This window comes from Lathyrus oleraceus, chromosome 3 (assembly GCF_024323335.1).
Source record: "Lathyrus oleraceus cultivar Zhongwan6 chromosome 3, CAAS_Psat_ZW6_1.0, whole genome shotgun sequence".
NCBI lineage: Eukaryota > Viridiplantae > Streptophyta > Magnoliopsida > Fabales > Fabaceae > Lathyrus > Lathyrus oleraceus.
This window is the reverse complement of record NC_066581.1, coordinates 331392861-331413535: the sequence shown is the minus strand read 5'-3', so window position 1 is coordinate 331413535 and position 20675 is coordinate 331392861. Positions and strand designations below refer to the sequence as shown.

General features: G+C 35.7%; 3 protein-coding genes across 3 annotated transcripts; 2 read left to right on the top strand and 1 right to left on the bottom strand.

Annotated features, from left to right (window-relative positions):
* Window positions 1-7385: 7385 nt before the first annotated feature.
* LOC127127480 (uncharacterized) lies at window positions 7386-9490 on the bottom strand. The gene is made up of 2 exons (XM_051056671.1): window positions 8610-9490; window positions 7386-8453 (listed from the first exon to the last, which is right to left on the bottom strand). The coding sequence occupies exons 1-2, from the start codon at window positions 9423-9425 to the stop codon at window positions 7608-7610; spliced, it is 1662 nt and encodes a 553-aa protein (XP_050912628.1). The 5' UTR covers window positions 9426-9490; the 3' UTR covers window positions 7386-7607.
* A 7031-nt stretch (window positions 9491-16521) lies between these two features.
* On the top strand, window positions 16522-17326 carry LOC127131130 (NADP-dependent malic enzyme). The gene has a single exon (XM_051060066.1). The coding sequence runs from the start codon at window positions 16565-16567 to the stop codon at window positions 17324-17326; it is 762 nt and encodes a 253-aa protein (XP_050916023.1). The 5' UTR covers window positions 16522-16564.
* Window positions 17327-18103: 777 nt separating this feature from the next.
* LOC127131129 (probable LRR receptor-like serine/threonine-protein kinase At4g36180) lies at window positions 18104-19468 on the top strand. Its single transcript, XM_051060064.1, has one exon. It carries the CDS (start codon window positions 18104-18106, stop codon window positions 19466-19468), a length of 1365 nt encoding a protein of 454 aa, XP_050916021.1.
* Window positions 19469-20675: the final 1207 nt, after the last annotated feature.

Here is a 20675-nt window from a genome sequence, read left to right as displayed (position 1 = left end):
ACATATATCCTGAACAGATGTCCGATGAAGAAGCTAGAAGGAATCACGCCAGAAGAATGTTGGTCTGGTGTCAAGCCTAGCTTGAGTCATATGAGGGTGTTTAGATCTATAGCACACAGACATGTGCCAGATTAATTGAGAAGAAAACTTGATGACAAGTTGAGTCAGATGATCCTGATAGGATATCATTCGATCAGAGGATACAAGTTGTTCGACCCAGTGAATAAGCAAGCGGTGATCAGCAGGGACTTGATCATAGAAGAGCTTAAGGAGTGGGATTGGACTAAGAATGTCAAGAAAGATTCAGTGAGAATCTTTTATGATGAACCAACTAGTGGATTTGAAAGAGAAGTTCAACATGAAGAAGTCAGAGGTGAAGCATGCCCAAACAGACCTCAAGGAACAAGACATATACCTGCAAGGTTGTAAGAATGTGTGATTACATCAGATGATGTGGTCAATGAAGAAGGTGAGCTGGTACATTATGCTTTTTATGAAGATGTTGAACCTGTCAATGCAGCTGAGGCATTAAAAGATTCGAAGTGGATAAAAGCAATGGACGAAGAGCTGAAGTCAATCAAAGTCAACAACACTTGGTCACTTATCGAATTGCCCCAAGATAAGAAGGTAATCGATGTGAAGTGGGTATACAGGGTGAAGTTGAATCCCATAGGAGAAGTGACTCGACACAAGGTGAGACTTGTGGCTAAAGGATTTCTTCAGAAAGAAGGAATCAACTTCGATGAGGTTTTTGCACCTGTTGCTAGGATCGAAACAATCAGATTGGCTGTTGGTCTAACAAACATAAACAACTAGAAGATGTGTCAGATGGATGTGAAATATGCATTCCTGAATGGCCCCTTAGAAAAAGAAGTTTATGTTGCACAACCAGCTGGGTTTGTGAAACTTGGCGAAGAAAGAAAGGTGTATAGGTTGCATAAAGCCCTGTACGGACTTAAACAAACTCCAAGAGCTTGGAAAAAGAAGATAGATGACTTTCTAAGGGAGAAGGAATTCGTGAAGTGCAAATATGAACATGGAGTATATGTAAGAAGAAGCAAGAGTGAATTGCTTATACTATGTCTCTATGTCGATGGCTTGTTGATAACAGGTAGCTGCAAGAAGAAGATCGAAGACTTCAAAGGTGAACTCAACAAGGAATTTGAAATGTCAGATCTGGGTGATATTTCATACTTCCTTGGCATCGAATTCTACAAGAGTGGTAGAGGTTTGATGATGCATCAAAGAAGGTATGCAGGCGAAATACTCAAGAGATTTGAGATGCAAGATTGCAACCCAACTTTGACTCCAATTAAGCCCAGATTACAACTGTCGAAAGATTCAGATTCAGATGATGTCGACCCAACCCAATATAGAAGACTTATTGGGTCACTTCGATGAGTAGGTACATGTAAAAGCCAAAGGTATCACATTTAGCAATGGCGAAGAGGATACCAAGGTATCTGAAAGGAACTTTCGACTATGGCCTTATGTTTCCTACAGCTGATGACGGAAATGAATGCAAATTAGCGGGATACGCCGACTCAAGTTGGTGTAGTGATGTTGAAGATCGAAAATTCACAACGGGCTATGTGTGTATGCTAGGTGGTGCATCAGTTGCTTGGAGTTTGAAAAAGGAGCCAGTAGTGGCATTATCGTCATGCGAAGCAGAATACCTAGCTGCTTCTCTTTGAGCATGTCAAGCAACATGGATGGTGAATCAGGTCGAAGAGATGACAACAAAGAGTCATTGAGCAATTACCATGAAGATCGACAACATGTCATCTATCAATCTGGCGAAGAATCTGATAGCACATGGTCGAAGCAAGCACATCAAAATGAAGTTCCATTATCTTCAAGAGCAAGTAGCAGATGGGAAGATGAATGTGGAACACTGCAGAATTGAGAATCAGATTGCAGACATCATGACAAAAGGAGTGTAGGTCAAAGTGTTCAGAAGACTAAGAGCTATGATGAATGTAGATAACTTAGACACGAAGAATTAGATGGTGTGTTGAATTGTAATTCCTTGTGTCGAAACAGGTTGCTCGACAAAAGCAAGGAAGTGTTGAACCACCAAATGTGTTGAGTTGTGTTAGTGTGTCGAAGCATGCTGCTTTACACAGGATTTTGACTTATGCCTATTTTAGTAGTGTTAGCTATTTTGGGCTTTTATAGTTTTGGGTTTTGGCTTGAGGGCCAAGTTAACCTAAATCTATAAATAGAGGGATTAACCATTATTTTTGTAATGAAGTGAATAGAGTATTCATAACATTATATTCACAGTATTTTGCAATTCTAAAGTGAATAAGAAGTTTTCCACAATTTGTGGACAGAGAGAAATTCTGCAGAATTTAATTCTTCTTCTCCTTCATCGTTTTTTACTTTACTTTTTTTTCTCCATTGTTTTTCTTTTTCATTGTTATTGTGTGAGTGATAACAATCTTGTTAATCAAGATTGATTGAAATTCTCCATAGATTTTGGTGGATTTCATACATTGTCATGTCTCTACTCGCATAAATTGTATTTTTTAAAATTTATATATTTTTTCAATAACAATAAAAGTCAATGATTTAACTAAATAATTAATTATTTTAAAAATAACCGTTGATCATTTTTATTTAATTTATATTTCTATAAAAAAAATTAATAAATAAGATATTTAATATTAAGAAGTGTAAATGAGTAATAAAATTATTAAAAATAAAAATAAATAAATTTAATTTAATAGACAGTGCCGGGATAGGATGACTGTGGAACGGATATTAGCATCTTTTGTCTCTGAAATAAGTTTTTTTCGCCCCATATCCGTCAATTAAATCAAGTTTTTTTTCATTAATTTCGAGGCAGGTGGGCGTGATCGGGCCAAGGCGAAATTATTTGTCATGTCTTTTTGATTGGTATTCTACTTCGCACCACCTAAAACATCTTAAAATAAATTATTATTTCAAATAAACTATTATTAAAAATTGCATAGGAAAAATCTTGGAAACTAGGCCGATATCCAATGAAACAATGGTTACAAACTACTCTTACTAAAAGATAGCATAGTGTATACAAAATGAAAAATTTATTGAGATAAAATTTAATGATGAAAAAAATAGTGTACTCTACAAAATAAAAAGTTTACTGAAATCTAATTCACATTGGTTGCTGATTAAGTCCTACAAAACACAATTTGGTAAATACACCCGCCGGATAGAACCATTAACAAAAAAAAAACACTAATTAGATTACTAACATAAATATTTCCTTTCTTTTATATATATATATATATATATATATATATATATATATATATATATATATATATATATATATATATATATATATATATTAATGTTCGGAAGGACACGATCTGTCTATTTTTCTTAACGTATAAGTGGTCAAAATATAAATGATATTTTTTATTTTAATTTAAAATATTTATAAAATAATAAAAAATGATAGAGTGAAAGAGTTATGTAAACCGTTGATAAAAAAAAGTTGAAAATAAAAATAAAAATTGAAAAGAGTATAATTTGAACAAAAATAAGTTACGCCAAAATCAAATTTTCATTATATATATATATATATATATATATATATATATATATATATATATATATATATATATATATATATTCATAATCAAATGACATTAAGGTGTCAAACTTAGTAACATGACACATCCGATAACTTTTCATTTTATATTTGTATAACAAAATTCATTGTTGGGTTGAAAGCTATTGTCGCACAGATTAGGTCTATAAAATTTAACATCAATCAGAAATCATTTGACATGTACATATCTGCCGGATGTCGATACTTTCCATCTATAATTCTTTCATCTGCATGCCAGGTCAAGTGTCATGAATCGGTTTCACTACGAAACATGCGTCTAAATCTCGGAATAACAGGAAAATACCACAAGACCTTTGCTGGAGACAACTTGTTCTTATATCGCGAGACACCGCATTTAGGACACTCATTTAACGATGCATACTCATTTCGAAACAAAACGCAATCGTTTGGACATGCATGTATCTTATCATAGCTCATGCCAATAGAGCACAACATCTTTTTGGTCTCATATGTTCGATTGGGAAGAAGATTATCCTCAGGAAGCATATCTTTCAAAAGGGCTAATAACTCTGTGAAACTTTTATCCGACCACCCATTGCCCGCCTTTAAGTTGTACAACTTTAATACCGCAGACAATCTTGTGAATTTAGTGCAACCATCATACAAAGGTTTCTCTGCATCACTTACCAACCTCTCAAACATTTCGGGACAATCCTTAAGATCTCCTTCAAGTGCTTCTGCAATCTCTTCAACTCGATCACAATCGTATGTATCTGCGCCACTATAGTTTGAGGCATAGGTCGTACTATCCCCCCGTTCAACATTCTCGTTACTTTTCTCACCATGCAAATTCCAACATGTATAACTTCGATCAATTCCATGCCTCATTAGATGCGATGTCAACTGAACTGCGTCAACCCGTTTCCCATAACAACAACCCAAGCAAGGACATATCATTCTACTGGGGTCTTCGGCGTGCGCAACGGCAAACTTAACGAATTCTAATACCCCATTCTCGTACTCTCTCGACAATCGATTGGAAGACATCCATGTATTATCCATTACTAATTAGAATAAACAAAAAACAATTTCAGAAGAGTTCAAACACATTCGGACCTAGGTTTCTAATGATACTGGTGTTGACACAAAATCAGATATTCATAGGGCTTGAAATTGCCTAATAAACCCAAACAAACGTAGGGCTTGAAATTTAACGCATGCGCTATCAAATTTAAAATGACTATGAATATTGAAACTTTACAGGTTGAAACAAACGTAGCATAGACAATAATAACATAAAACTGAAATGGGGCAAAGCTAAAAAAAAGCAAGAAATAGGGCAAAGCTAAAACGAAACAAACGTACCTTTGGTGCCAGAAGGAGGAAACGTCGTAGATCTAACAGAGGTGGAAGGAGAACGCCTTAGAACCCTAACGTGAAAAAGAACGAAAATAACATAGAGTGAAATAACAAAACGCGCAGTATGTTATAATTTTAATGTTTACTAAAGGGGACCTTAGAGGGCGCTTGTGGAAAAAAAGCGCCCTCTAAGGTGCGCTGTCTATTGCTCCTTATTTTTTCGCTTCACTTTAGACAGCGCTTTTGTAATAAAGCGCCCTCTAAAGTGCGCTGTTGTACATGGACTTAGAGAGCGCTTTCTTAGAAGCGCCCTCTAAGGGTATCCTTAGAGGGCGCTTTCATAAACGCGCCCTCTATTGTTGTCCCTCCATTTCCTCATTATTTTTTCGCTTCACTTTAGAGGGCGCTTTGTTACACAAGCGCTCTCTAAAGTGCGCTGTTGTACATGGACTTAGAGAGCGCTTTTTTAAAAGCGCCCTCTAAGGGTACCCTTAGAGGGCGCTTTCATAAACGCGCCCTCTATTGGTGTCCCTCCATTTCCTCATTATTTTTTTGCTTCACTTTAGAGGGCGCTTTGTTTCAAAAGCGCCCTCTAAAGTGCGCTGTCTATTCCTCCTTATTTTTCTCTTCACTTTAGAGTGCGCTTCTTTAAGAAAGCGCCCTCTAAGGTGCGCTGTCTATTCCAGTTTTTGGCGTAGTGTGTCAACGAGATGCATAAAAACTACTAACGTTTTATAAAACTTAATGAAAATCATTAAATTTTATCATTCTCTTTAACATATCAATTAATTTTGTATTCATGTAAAATTTTATATGTGTTATCTATATGATAATACCTTTCAATCCAACAATAGATTTTATCATATGGACATTGAGTGAAGAGTTATCGGAGGTATCATATTACTAAATTTGACACACACACACACACACACACATATATATATATATATATATATATATATATATATATATATATAAAGACAAGAAAGAGATCTGAAAGTTTATAATTAAGTAAAGACGGTTAAATCATCTAATTTGAAGCTTCTAATGAATTTTTAAGTTTAAAAAAATGAATAAATATGCATAGAGTCGCATGTTAGAACAAAATTTATTCAAGCTACTAAAAGGTTTTGATGATAATAAAGTATTTAAAGAACAACAGGGTTTACTAATGGTTATTCTAGTGTGCATAGTCAAAAGGTATTAACCTTTATATTAATCAGGTTAATCACTCAGAAGAATCATTAAAGGGAAGCAAAGTTGTTCTGAATCTGAAGTATCAAAACCAAGCTTCTAGACTTTTATGAGTTTATCCAAGTCTTCCAGATGTTGAACCTGAGCTTATCATGGAATCAAAAAATCAACAAACGCTGGAATCTTTTAAAACAAGCAGTCACTATTGTAACACCCGAGGTCAAATAGGGCGGAGAGTGGTTACATGTGACACCCGAGGGCAAGGGAGTGGTTGTCGGTGCATGAGACATGGCAATGAGACACTCCTTGTGACACCCGAGGGTGAAGGAGTGATTGTCGGTATATGAGACATGACAATGAGACACTCCTAGCAACTTCTAGAGAAAAACCAAATTCACATCGGAATGAGAGGAATCTTGAGGTTGTGCAAGTATTAGTATGAGACTGCATGATTGAAGAAAACCTTATAATTATTAATTGGTACTACCTATACCAATAAAATGCATCTTATTTTTGGTAGTCTAATAGATAAAAACTTCATAGTTAAGCGTGCTTGACTTAGAGTAGTATTTGGATGGGTGATATTTTAGGAAGTTTTCTGGAAAGTGTGTGAGTGAGGACAAAACATGCTGAAAAGACCCGTGTTGGTTTGTGGGGTCAGTCGATAATTTTGAAAGCAGTCTGGGGCATTACAAATGGTATCAGAACCACTTTTAATGAGATAAGAACATAAACTGAAGCTGTTGGGATTCGAAGCATGTACACTTAATAAATTTATCCCTCGATTTTCCAAATTACCGATGAAATATATTGTATTTTTTTAACAAAAAAAATAGGGCGCGTACGTGAATTATTCCTCGGTTCTTTGATACGTGAGGTGAAATCGTTGTCATGAAATGTATTATTTATTGTAATGGAAATAAAACATTGCAGTCTCTTTTTTTATCTTCTCTATAAGCTTTCTTCTATGCTAGAGTTGCATCTGCATGTAGAGCTTTGAGTTTTGTTTCCACCGTGTCACTAATATCTTGTGTCTCAAATTTAACTTTCATTTGAGTCACCCTTTTGTCCCCGTTCTTGCCATCAAGAACACGTTGCCATCAATAACAGGTAGGTGTGCTACAAAGTTTTCATGATCCACCATAATTGATATCTTTTATAATCACACGAGTTTCCTAGAATCGACACAACTATAAAACCAATTTATTGGGGTAAAACAGATTTTGTAGAAAGAGAGAAAATAGTAGTTGACAAAGAGATATGGAAATGAAAGAGAAGAATTGAATTGTATTGCATTTGATAGTTGTTTATATACAATCCATGTATTACTTTTTCAGCAAGTAACTACTCATAACAAACTAAAAACAGAGACAACTAACTCCTCTTGGCATAACAATCTAGTACTGTGATAATTTGGATTACACTCAACACTAATGAAACGCAAATAGCTGAAAATCAAAATGGGTCCTCTTCAAGCAATGGAGATAAATTATTGTTTAGGAAAATAATAAGTTAAGATTGCAAAAACAGTCTGTACTAGAGTGAGAACACAGAGCACCGTGGCAACGAAGTTGTAATTTCGGTTCATAAATCTTAAAAGCCAATCGTGACGATGATAAATGATTGAATTCCACAATATTTTCCAGATTCTCTTAATAAAAAATGCTTCAGAGTAATTGTTCATGTCATCAACCATTTGAATATAGTTACTTGACTCAACTACCTTATGATCAACTCCAAATTCAATTGTTCGAAAAAAGTCCATCAACTCTTGGTTGCTCATCTTCAAATGATCCACAACGATTTTCTTGTCCTTAAGAAGTTGAACATCATCTGCACAACAGATCAGACCGTTGAAAATCAAAGCAGCCCTAGTGAATTTCCCGCCGCCGGAAAAAATTGTGGTTCTGCTCTCATCCATGTTGTCGTAGCTTGGGGCAAAACGGGAAAAATCTTTAATCTTTTTATGATGTTCCCAAGCAATAAGATTGCACCACTTAGATTTTGTTGTTTTTGTGACATGTAGTTGTTCAATTTCAAGTTTCCCTTTTTCAAACTTAAAGTGAAAATCTAAACCTTTCAGTTCTACCTCTTCAGGAATATGATCCAAATCCAAGTGCTTAGAGTTTACAAGGACATTGACAAGCCTAAAAAACATATCACATAAAGTTTTCCACGTCAAATTGAAACAAGAAAGCTCAAGCTGTTTATCTTTATCATCGGAAAGTGCTTTTATGGTAACTCCTGAAATTAGGAGTCTAAAAGCACAGCGCTTCAGTTTATGATTTAGGACATGTTGCTGCTGAGTATCGATAATGTCCTCGACGTGATGCTCCTGGTATTACAGTTCCATGTATTGGGATCAAAACACAGGCATATGAAATCACAACATTTGAAATTGATTTCAAAAAAACAAAAAATAATTGCAAGATTAAAACAAAAAAAATATACCATTTGCATATTTAAATCAATAATTTAACATTTTTATTACCTGGTTACTGTGAGTCTCTGTCTTACTCTGCCTCCCACCGTTGGCGAAAAAATGAACAACATCTAGAATGTGAGGGGATTCAATGCTCTGAACCTGAAGCTGAGAGTATCCTAAAACAGACAAGGCAAGATTATTAATCACGGTCACCCTCTCCTTGAGATCCAATTCAAAAAACTTGCGGAAAAGCTTTCGAGAAAGCTCGTGGAGGACGAAAACCGGGATCTGGTTTTCGAACAGAGTAAGATCCGACAAGACATCTTCGTCTCTCAGGAGTTGAGGTCCAGGAGAAGGAGATTTCAATTGGCATGGTAGTTCATGATCTAACTCTTTTGATATGAGAAGCTCTAACAAAAAACAAGCATCTACTAACATGATTTTAGCGAGTTCGTGTTGTTCTAGGTTAATATCAGCAACGTAACTTGTTCGAATCTGATTGTTTAAATTCCAAATTATTTGGCAGCAAGCACTCAACTTTTCATGAGGGGACATATGGTGTTGTTCCCTATGAAAAAGACGCGTCATGCACTGTATTTTGATATCTTCCATGAGAAGTAAGTGTTCTCTACTTCCCTTGAATCTGGGGCCGATTGAGACTACCCTTGGTGCGTAAGCATCTTCATTTGATTTTTTAAGTACTTCTGGAATAATTGAAATGCTATGTGATTGAATATAACCATCACAGTAGACAGAACTAAGTGAAACTTCCATAGAATCACACCACTCACTAAACTCCATGCCCTGTATACTCGACTTTTTCTTTTTTGCCTTGAAAGATGGATAAATAATTACCAACCAGGCAACCTCCCAAAACCGCATTACCCTCGCTACTTTGAGGAAATATTAGTCAACTCAGAGTTATTCAATTACTCAAAGATAAATATAGAGTATTTACTTAGTCAAACTCAAAGTTTATCTAAATAGATATTTATTCTAGGCCACTCATGCATAAAGGTCAACTGCAAGCACTACGAGGAAAGAAGCACCAAACATGTGCTTTCAAGCATAAAACACGTAATTCCAATCTACTGCCAACTTTTTACATTTAAATTTAATTAAACGGAAGTTCTTATAACCACCTAAATTATATGAAGCTTTACACGTGTGCCAGATCCTGATATTATATTCATTCTCACCCGTTCAAATTAGTGTTCAAAATACTGATCAAAGTTGGGAAAACTAACAACATCGAAAGCTACTAAATCAACCATTCAACGCAATGCTCATTACTATAAAAACTAAAAACGCCTTCTATGTTTAAAAAAACAACTTATTTTAATTTTACGAATAACTTTATGAAAAATACATATTTTACTTTTCGATTTAAAAAAAAAAATTGACGGACATAGGTAAAGGTCATAAGTTTGATTTAAAAAAAAAATTGACGGACATAGGTAAAGGTCATAAGTTTGATTTAAAAAAAAAAATTGACGGACATAGGTAAAGGTCATAAGTTTGATCTATAGGGAGACCTTTGTAAAATTATGAAATGGCAAAAACACATGTCCTCTCGATTTATTATTTTATCGACAGATATACTATATTTTCACTTCAATTATCTCATAAAACCAAGGGTTAAAACAATTTTGAGTTTATTAAATTTAATGTGGATTAATTATTTCACCAAACTCTATACTAAACATGTAACTTCTCAAAATTGGTTAGGAAAATAATTATATAAACAAATGTGTTATATTTGAAGAACAACTTACATTGATTAAAATTTTTGAAGCATTTTGCAACTCATCATCCATACCATGTTCTTCTATGGTTAAAATCTCTCTAATATTTCAAGTTCTTTAATCAATACTTTCTTTTTTACTAATTCATTCTTGAAAGCATAAAATTTGATGTTTTGAAAAATAAACAAATATGGAAGAAAGTTGAACGAAAACTACAAGTATTGGAAACAATTTAACGATAAAACAACATGAGATGAATGATAAGTTACAGAATGTTAGAAAAATCATTAATCAGTGTAAGAAAATGTTCAAATATAACATAAATTTTTATTAATTATTTTCAAAATTATTTTAATATATTATATGTTCAAAGAGAGGTTACTGAATCAAGCAATCCACATTAAATATAATAAACTCAATTCGATAGAACAAGATGATAGCTGCACAAACAACAATATCAACAACAACGTCAATAAACAACTTCTAGGATTTAAGGTCTCAACAATAAGAACAATAACATCGACAAAGACAACATCAATAACAAAAATAAAAACAACAAGAGTAGTGATGTTTGATGTACCAGATCTCTGAAGAAGAAGTAAAAGAAAATGACTTTGGATCTCTGAAGAAGAAACGAGAGAATTAAACACATTAACATCTTTGTATTGAAGATGATATGTTTTTATGACTCTCGTTGTTTAGGGCTCTTTTGTTAAGGGTCTTCGTTAGGGTTCTTCTTGTGTTGTTTAGACAAGTAAAACTGAATGCTACAAGTTAATGTTATATATATATATATATATATATATATATATATATATATATATATATATATATATATATATATATATATATATATATATATATATATATATACAGTTGAAAAGAAAACCGAGGTGAAAAATGTCGTATTTTTATACTCAAAAATAAAATATTCAAGAAAACGTCACTTTTAATGAGATAAGAACATAAATTGAAGCTGCTGGGATTCGACGCATGTACACTGAATAAGTTTAGTCTTTGAATTTCCAAATAACCGACATAATATATTGAATATTTTTTAACAAAAAAAAATTGGCCGCGTCCATGAATTATACGTCGATTTTTCGATACGTGAAGTGAAATCGTTGTCATGAAATGTATTATTTGTAGTAGTGACTGCCATTGCGGCTGCTACAACAACCAATGCTCTTAATCTCACAAAGGAGACTATAATTCCTCCTATGGCCGAGGATGATTATGTTCTAGTGACTTCTCCTTTCGCTCCTCCAACACAAAATCCAGTTACTCCGACAATCGGCCAAGGCACATTTCAAGTCCTTCTGACTTTTTAGTCTTTTCAAATACTCCAATGTCAGACCTCGAATCAACCTCTATTGAAATATTTGATTCCGAAACAAGAGATGTTTCAAATCCTCCAATAATTGCGAGTCAATATAGGGAACATTGTGTGCGCAAAGTAGTCTTGTGCACTGATTGGGGATTTGATCTAGGAACGGTCCTCGTTGACTCCATCTCTCCATGTAGAACAGTCCTTGGATTCCCGAATCCCACCCACATCAAGAACATTATACTACACACACGATTTCAAAGGAAGATGAGGCAATTACACTCAACAAGAGATCCGTCATCCCCACCACTCGCCGCACGCTACTCTCGAAGAAATCAAAGAAACAACGTCGAAGATCAGACTTCCTAGAGGAAGAGGAACATGTTCTCGATGCGCATCCTCAATGGTAGCATCCCAAAAACTATAGAGAAACCTCCAAAGTTGGATAATTATGAAGGCTCAGAACCCATGTGGATCTATGTGCTTACAGGTATAACTGTCTGCAACAGTTAGATGATCTTATTTGTTTTGATGATGACATTACCTTGTTTGTGTTTCATGATATCTTTGGTGACAACTATCCATCAATCTTTAATGATGTCATCCGATCAAAAATATATCTCGAGCCTCATTGTCGCGGCGCGAAAAATGACTACGGACATTCGCACGCTCGAGATAACAAAGTTGCCACTGAACTTTACTTATTCCAAGAAGGAACGGGAAAATATCGATAAAACCCTTAAAGATGATAAAGATATGGTCGTCCCAACCAAATCGGGTTCGGGAGTCGATTATGTGAGGGGAAGGTATTAGCACCCCTCACATCCTTTGTACTCAACGAGATCCTGTTAGTTAAACTTGCGATTAAATGTTAGCTACCGTCATTTGTTTTCTTTGAGTGGTCAAAAGTGTAAAGAGAAAAGAAAAAGGGTCGTAAAAAGTTTTTTATTAGTGTGTCTGACAAGATTGCGGTGCGGGTCTTACCCCTACGTATCTCCGGGTACAATGGAGAACTCAAGGCTACGTAGTTCTACATAGAAAATATTTGTTTGTTGGTCGATTTTAGCCAAATTTATTTTGTCGCAATCGAACGAAAAACATTACTTACCCAAAATAGTTAGAGGAACAGGCATTTGCATCACATTGAATGGATTTCTAGCTATCAACATTCACAAGAAAATGCAACTTATCTCACTCACACATATGTTAATGAGGCATTGCTTTGCATCGTCTCGAGATGAAAAATCTTTTGTTTGTGAAAAGGGTTTTACGATCTCACGACGACGAGAAAAATAGGTTTGATGTGTTGAGTATATTTTTAGGCGAATGAAAAATGCTCGGTGACAACGAGACGTGAGCCTCGTGACCAATTATATAGGGTTCCACTGAAATTCTAGATTCAAATGGTCCTTTTTCATTCAAGATATTTAAGAAATTTGTTTGATGGACAACAAATGCTTGATAAGAACAAGACGTGTGCCTCGAAATCAATTGTTCAAGGGTTCCACTGGGGTGCTAGACTCCAATAGTCCTTTTTTGCCCAAGTTTATATCAAGTTTTTTAGAAACAAAAGAAAGAACAAGTTGTTAGCCTAAGATGTAACACCCCGTTTTTTATTAGATATTTTATTATATTTTAATTATTTGAATTATGGATTTTGATGATTTATTTTATGCCTAGGTGTTAGAGGAGTGTGTATCCTTGAGTTAGGGGTATAGAGGGATGATAAAAGTAAGTAGAATAATTTAGAATTGTTTTGATAATTAAAAATAATGTTTTATTTATTTTTATTATATTAATTAGGGAAGATAGAATAATTGGGCCAAATATGAGAAATTAAGAAAGTCAGTGGGAAGAAGGAATATGAGATAATTAAGTTTGGACCAAGTTGGTGATTTGGAAAAGTTTACCCTAAAAATAAAAAGTTAAGAGGAACCTAGGTTTAGGGAGATTTTCACAATACGTGACATTTGAGAAAAATGAGCAAAGAGGCAATAGGTGATCAAGGGAAGAGAGTGAATTTTTCAATTCAGAATTTTTGCAAGGAATTCAGGTAAGGGCGAGAACTTGTTCCAATAGTAATGGGTATGATAAAAGGGTAGAATGGAGGAACCTTTAACCTCCTTAAGGTTTGGTGTTTTGATTCATAATTTTGAATTTGGATGTTATGATGGTTGTTATATGATGATTATATGATGAATTTTGTGTCCCTTATGTGCGTGTATTTTTCTGTTTTTATGATTGAACATATTTCCACCATTATTGCAATTTTGAAGTTTTAGGCATAATCTTAAAATTGTGATTAAATGATTTAGTTGTGTTAAAACTGTAAATTAACTTTATATAATTAGAGTATTGCATAGGTTGTAATTTTATAAGCGCTTGGCTTTTTACGGAATCGAAATCGGAGGTCCGGAAGACCTCCAACGATGAAAATCACAGAAAATTCTGCATTCTGTCCGTCACGATCGCGCTCAGCAGAGAGCTTTTTATGTGTTTTTCGGTCAAAATCGTTTTGGCCATAACTTTTGATCTGTAAGTCCAAATCGAGTTCCCTTTAAAGTGTTGGATATATAAAATAGAGGGCTATAACTTTGTTTCATGGATAAATAATTTTGGTGATTATTTCATAGACGTTTTTGGGGTTGAAGAAGATGAAAATTGTGTTGGAAGTTTTAGAAAATAATAATTTTTAGTAACGCCTTTGTGCACAGTTTTGATCATAACTTTCAACTCGTGAATCATTTTGGGTTGGGGTTTAAAGCATTAGAAAGATGACTCTAAGAGATATAATGTGATGGTGATAAGTGAATTGATTAAGTATTATTCCTATGCCTGTTGTGTTTGTGAAGTAATTGTTCATACGTTAGGTTAAGGAATTGTTGACACATCCCGACGATTTTGGTCATAACTTTCATTTCGTAAGTCTGATTTTGATGGAGTTTGAAGCGTTAGAAAGCTAACACTCAGACCTAAAACATGGTAGTGACTGTTGAGATGTGTTAATAATATTCACATGCCTAGTGTGTTAATAAATGTATTGGTTTATATGTTTGGTTAATGAATCATTGCATTGTTGTAATATTATTGTGTGATAATTATGTTATTATGTCGATGATGTTAAGATGTTGACGAGTTGCTGTTGTTTGTTGATATTATTCATGTGGTAACATGAATTGGTTATTTCATGATGAATGGTATGATGCATAAATGATGAGATGTGTGTGGGGATCCTTTAGGTGAACCTTGTGGTGTTAATGCATGTTATTTGAGAGTCATGCATCTTGGTGTACGGGCTTCGGTCCAATTTTGGTGAGCCTGGTGATGGGTCGGGTGCGAGTAGTTAATTCCTATTATGGGGGATTAGTGAAGCGTTACCTGTGGTGATGGTAGCAATTTGGGTGTGCTCTGGTTCCAAGAGGGAATCGATCCTATGGCAGGGATCATGGAGTGAGATGAACCTGAGTGTTCATATTTGGTACCACGTGCATGTCAAGTTGGTGTTGAGTACATTGCATAAGTGTTGCATTTGTATTGGTTGTTATTGATATGTTGTTGGATGAGATGTTGTTGCATATGATGTTAATGATAATTGAGATGTGGTTTTGTATGATGTTGATGATAATTGAGAAGTTGTCATGTATGATGTTGATTATGATTTGGATGTAAGAATGTGATATATTGTTGTGCATGATTGTGTAGATGTTGTACTTTATTCTTCATTCTATATCGTTATTATTGAAATGAATTCTCACCCCTTCTGTTTGAATGATGCATTTACATGGGCATCGTGCAGATACTCAAGAGTAGTATTGTTGAAGTAAGTGTGTCATACCCCGATTTTAGTCCTGAATTTTTTATGTTTGTTTAGCATGCTTGGCCTAACCTTACTTTGGTTTTATATGAGGATTGGTCTTGATCCAAAGTCATGGTGTTGTTCATGTAATTGTTAATGCACATATGGTCTTGGTCATCTGAACAACCAAGCTTCTTGTGTTTCAAGCCACTTGCTAGTCATGTTATTGGTTCATGGATACTATGCCAAAACCCTAACCTTATGGTCTCATTTCATGACCTTGTTCATGTACATTATCAGTCAAGTTATTTTTCAAAAGTCGAACATTCAAGTCATAAGACAAAACAATTTGGAAACCAACTTCAAACCATTTGTTAATCCATTTCAATTTATTTCATGTCATTTTAAACCATTACATTTGATTCTACATAAGAAAATACAAAATTTGACATTTTTGACCAATTGTTGACTTTGGTCAACAGTTGACTTTTTGGTCAACTTTGACCAAAGTCAACCCGAATTCCCCAAAGCCCTAAATTCCATCATAACCATTGAGTCATTGTCCATTTACAAAGAAACTACAAAGACATTTGAATTTTGACTATTTGTTGACTTTGGTCAACAATTGACTTTTTGGTCAACGTTGACCAAAGTCAACCCTAGGTCCTTGTTCATCCCTAATCACCAAAGGACTGACCCTAACCCTTATTCCATGCTCCGTGCCCATGTTGACTTGGTTTTTTCCATGTCAATTTGTTTTCTTCACTTTAATGCTAACTTGGTCATGTCTTGAACTTTGGAGTTTCTTACTTTGTCCTGCTGCATTTGTCAAGTCTCAACTAACATGTTGCCAATAGCTCTTGAATCGACATGTTGCTAACAAGTCTTGAGTCAAAACCACAAGTGTGTCGAAGGCCAAGTCAGCAAGACCTAATGCCAAGCAGTCTACCTACACTCAAATTTGCCTTGCATACATTGATAAACCAGCCTGCACAACAGAGTAGCAATAGCTGGTGTGCAAGCACACTCTATCTTTTCCATCGCAACAAAGGTACAACCCTGTCACACTTGCATCTGCATCAAACAGCAGGGGGAAAAACTACAACCTGCAACATCACCACACAAACAATTAAAAAGATTAATCTGAGACAATATGGCTTACGTGAACGGTTCTGTCGGTGGTGGTGTTAAGGATCTCTATGGTGAAGATAGTGCTACAGAAGATAAACTCATCACACCATGGAGTTTCTCTGTGGCTAGTGGATGCACTTTGCTCAGAGATCCACGTTACAACAAAGGTCTTGCTTTCACTGAGAAAGAAAGAGATGCTCATTACGTTCGTGGCCTTTTGCCTCCCGCTGTTTACACTCAAGATCTTCAGGAAAAGAGATTAATGCATAATCTTCACCAATATGATGTTCCTCTTCATAGGTATATAGCCTTGATGGATCTTCAGGAGAGGAATGAGAGGCTGTTTTACAAGCTTCTCATCGACAATGTCGAGGAATTGTTACCGTTTGTTTACACTCCAATTGTTGGAGAAGCATGTCAGAAATATGGAAGCATTTATAGGCGTCCTCAGGGTTTATATATCAGTTTGAAGGAGAAAGGCAAGATCCTTGAAGTTCTTAAGAACTGGCCGGAGAAAACTATTCAAGTTATTGTTGTGACAGATGGTGAACGTATATTAGGACTAGGAGATCTCGGTGCCCAGGGAATGGGAATTCCTGTTGGGAAGCTTTCTCTATATACTGCATTAGGAGACAGAACCATTACCTTAGGGAAAGCCACAAACCCGCCAAGACAATGCCGAGGACAAATGGTAATCCATATCCATTGTAAAATGGCTGCTACCGACATTGTGCCAGATCTGTTACCGTACTACTACCACAAGCTCAACATGGAATGGCATTGAATCAACACACCATCAGCCTGCAAGTAAACCCAACCAAAAAACTAGTTAGCTGCATGTGAAGGTTGAAGCCAAACCATGATCATAGGATTTTCCTGCAGCAAAATCAGTGTGAACATAATCCAACACCATACAACATGTAACAAATAAAGTTGGTATACATGCAGTTGCTGCAACCTACAATTTGCAAGGTCTGCCATAGGTTGTTCTTTGTGCCAAACAAGACTACATCATGTTAATCACACCAAATATAGCCGGTAACCGCTTGGGCGTAAACCAAGAAGTTGCAGGAGTCATGGTAGGGACTTGGGTGGTTGGCTACCAAGCTGCTTAGTGATGATTGTCATGTCAGAGATGCGCATATCACCGTCATCATATCCTCTTCCATAGAAATCCTTTGAAGCCACATCCAGAGTTGATAGACTAGAGGCAGCAAATGAATATTTGTTTGATGGATTCAAGTGATCTGAAATCCAGAACCGTGGAAACCGTTCTACTGCTACAAGAAAAGATAAATGATGAAGATGATACGCCGGCATATCCGACTTTTTAATTATATCTAAAGTGATAAGGTGTATTATAAGGAGAGAGTGACTCACATTATGTTGACGATTTTCAAGGACATGAACATTTTAAATCTGCTCTTGCTTACATAGGGATTCATGCACTTATGACGTTGCTGCTGGTGGACAACTTCATTCATGCAGATATGCCTCCAGGGAATTCCTTGTTAGCATTGTTTTGTCAGAAAGAGAGGATCAAATATCATCATGGAGATCAATGATTAAAGACATACCTGGCATCTCATGTTTTGAGGACATGCCTGCTAAATTTGCAGCTTTACCGAAAGAGGCACTTTATAGCACACAGAAGGAGGGTGAAGGCACTAGTCGCTTAAAACAACTGGAGGTGGCTTTGGATGCTGCTGAGATTGGTAAACAAAATGCCGAAACTGAGGCTGTGTTGGCCAAAGAGAAAGCCGAAGTATTAAAACCAGAGATCAAACAGATTGAATTAACGCTTGCAGTTGTTACAGAAGAAAGAAATCAAGATAGAGCTTCTCTTCTCACCTTTAAAGCAAGCATTTTCAAGGACACAACAGATACCTTATCGTCGTGGATAAGCCGCGACTGCTGCGACGGAGGATGGGAAGGAGTTCAATGTGATGCATCCACTGGTAGAGTTAATATGTTGCAGATACAAAGTCCTGATGTTAAAGATAGTGGGAGTTTTATGAAGAGTACTCTTTCTCCAGCACTTGGAAACATTCCGGATCAAATAGGAAACCTGAAATCATTGACAAGTCTTCAACTTAGTGGCAATCAGCTAACAAGACACTTTCCACTATCCATATCGAAATTGCAGAAACTTTGGTACCTTAATGTATCGAGAAATGGACTCTCGGATCCCTTACCTGCGATTCCTGTCAAGGGCATTCCTTCCCTTTTGTCCATAGACCTGTCTTATAATATTCTCAGCCTTGGAAGTGTTCCTGATTGGATCAGAAGCAAGGAACTTAGAGATGTACACCTAGCCAGGTGTAAATTGAAGGGTGATCTTCCGCATTTTGTCAGACCCGACACTTTGAGCTCTATAGACCTATCAGACAACTTTCTGGTTGATGGTATCTCAAACTTCTTCACAAATATGTCCAGTTTGCAAGATGTCAAGCTCTCAAACAACCAGTTGAGGTTTGACATTTCTAAGATAAAATTGCCATTTGGGTTGGCTTCAATAGATTTGCATGCAAATCATTTGATGGGTTCGCTGTCGTCATCCATAAATAACATGACAAGCAGCTCTTTGGAGGTAATTGATGTCTCAAACAATTTCATTTCTGGTCACATTCCAGAATTTGTAGAAGGTTCAAGTTTGAAGGTGCTAAACTTGGGAAGCAACAATCTATCAGGTTCAATCCCAGTTTCTATTTCAAATTTGGTAGAACTCGAAAGATTGGACATCTCAAGGAATAACATACTGGGAAACATCCCTTCAAGTCTAGGTCAGTTGCAGAACCTACAATGGCTTGATGTATCTATAAATGGAATAACAGGACAAATACCAGGTAGCTTTTCACAGATCACTAGTCTCAAGCATGCAAATTTCAGGACAAACAGGCTGTGTGGAGAAATCCCCACAGAGTAGACCTTTCAAACCTTGACCATGAACATTACTTTGCCCTGCATATGCCAAGTCGACTTGCAGCCTTGTTTGATCATCATCATCAATTCATGTCCTGCACTCTTGACCATGAAAACATACTGCAATAACATAACCTGCAGTAAAAAACACTAAACACTCAGTAAAGCAGTAAAATCTCAGGAAACTTCCCAAATTAGAATTAAGACAAAAAGGAAAAAGAAAGCGAAGGTTCAGATTACCATTTTCAAACCTAGCATCAAAGAGGTCAATCCAATTTCTGAGCATCCAAAGTGCTTTGCAGAGTTACCTTTCTGGAACGTCAAGGACCCTTTTGAAACCCTAATTCACAGAATATAAAGAGGAAAGGCAAATCAGTGGAGGAAAAAAACAACAGAAACCTGGAGGCGGAATTGAATCAAAACCCTAAAAATTTTCAATACAAAGAAAACCTAAAACCCCAAAATCGTACCTGGAGGCCAGCTTCGCATCCTTCACCACCACCGCGGTGACACTTTGTAAGGACCTCTTTTTCTTTCTCTTTATGCTTGTTGATTGAAAATATTGTGAGAGCTGAGAGTGATTGAGAGGGGTTCGTTGAGAACGAGAGTGGGATTGAGAGAAATGTGAAGTTTGGTGTGAGTGAGATTGTGAGTGTTGATGAACGTTACCGAGAGAAGAGAGAGCGAAGGATTGAGTTTGGGAAGGTTGAGTTCGTGAGGTGGGGAGGACGATGGCGATGAAGACGAACTTCTGTGTTTCCATTTTCTTTTTTTTCTTTTTTTAATTTTTCTTTTATTATTTAATTTAATTTGTTTTTTAACACAAAAACCATAAAAATGTTTATTTTGTTTTTTTATTTTAAATCTTTTTATTTTTTTAGCCCGGTTCATATATTTAACCTAGTATCACAGTAGCAGATGATCATAAGTGGTCTGGTGGAGAAGGGCAGTGTTCATATTCTTGAGTGGGGTGGGTTCAATACTCATGTGTAGCATTTTTAGTATTTTTCTTTTAGCATTTTATTTCCTTTTAGTATTTTATTTCTTTTAACATTTTTTTTTGTTATGTTTATGCTTTATTATTTTTCATAGTTTCATTATCATAGATTTGTTGTCTATTAAGTTCATCATGCATGCAAAACCATTTTTAAAACTATAAAAATCATATTTTTCTCGATTTAATATCGAGCCCATTTTCACACCCTTGTAAG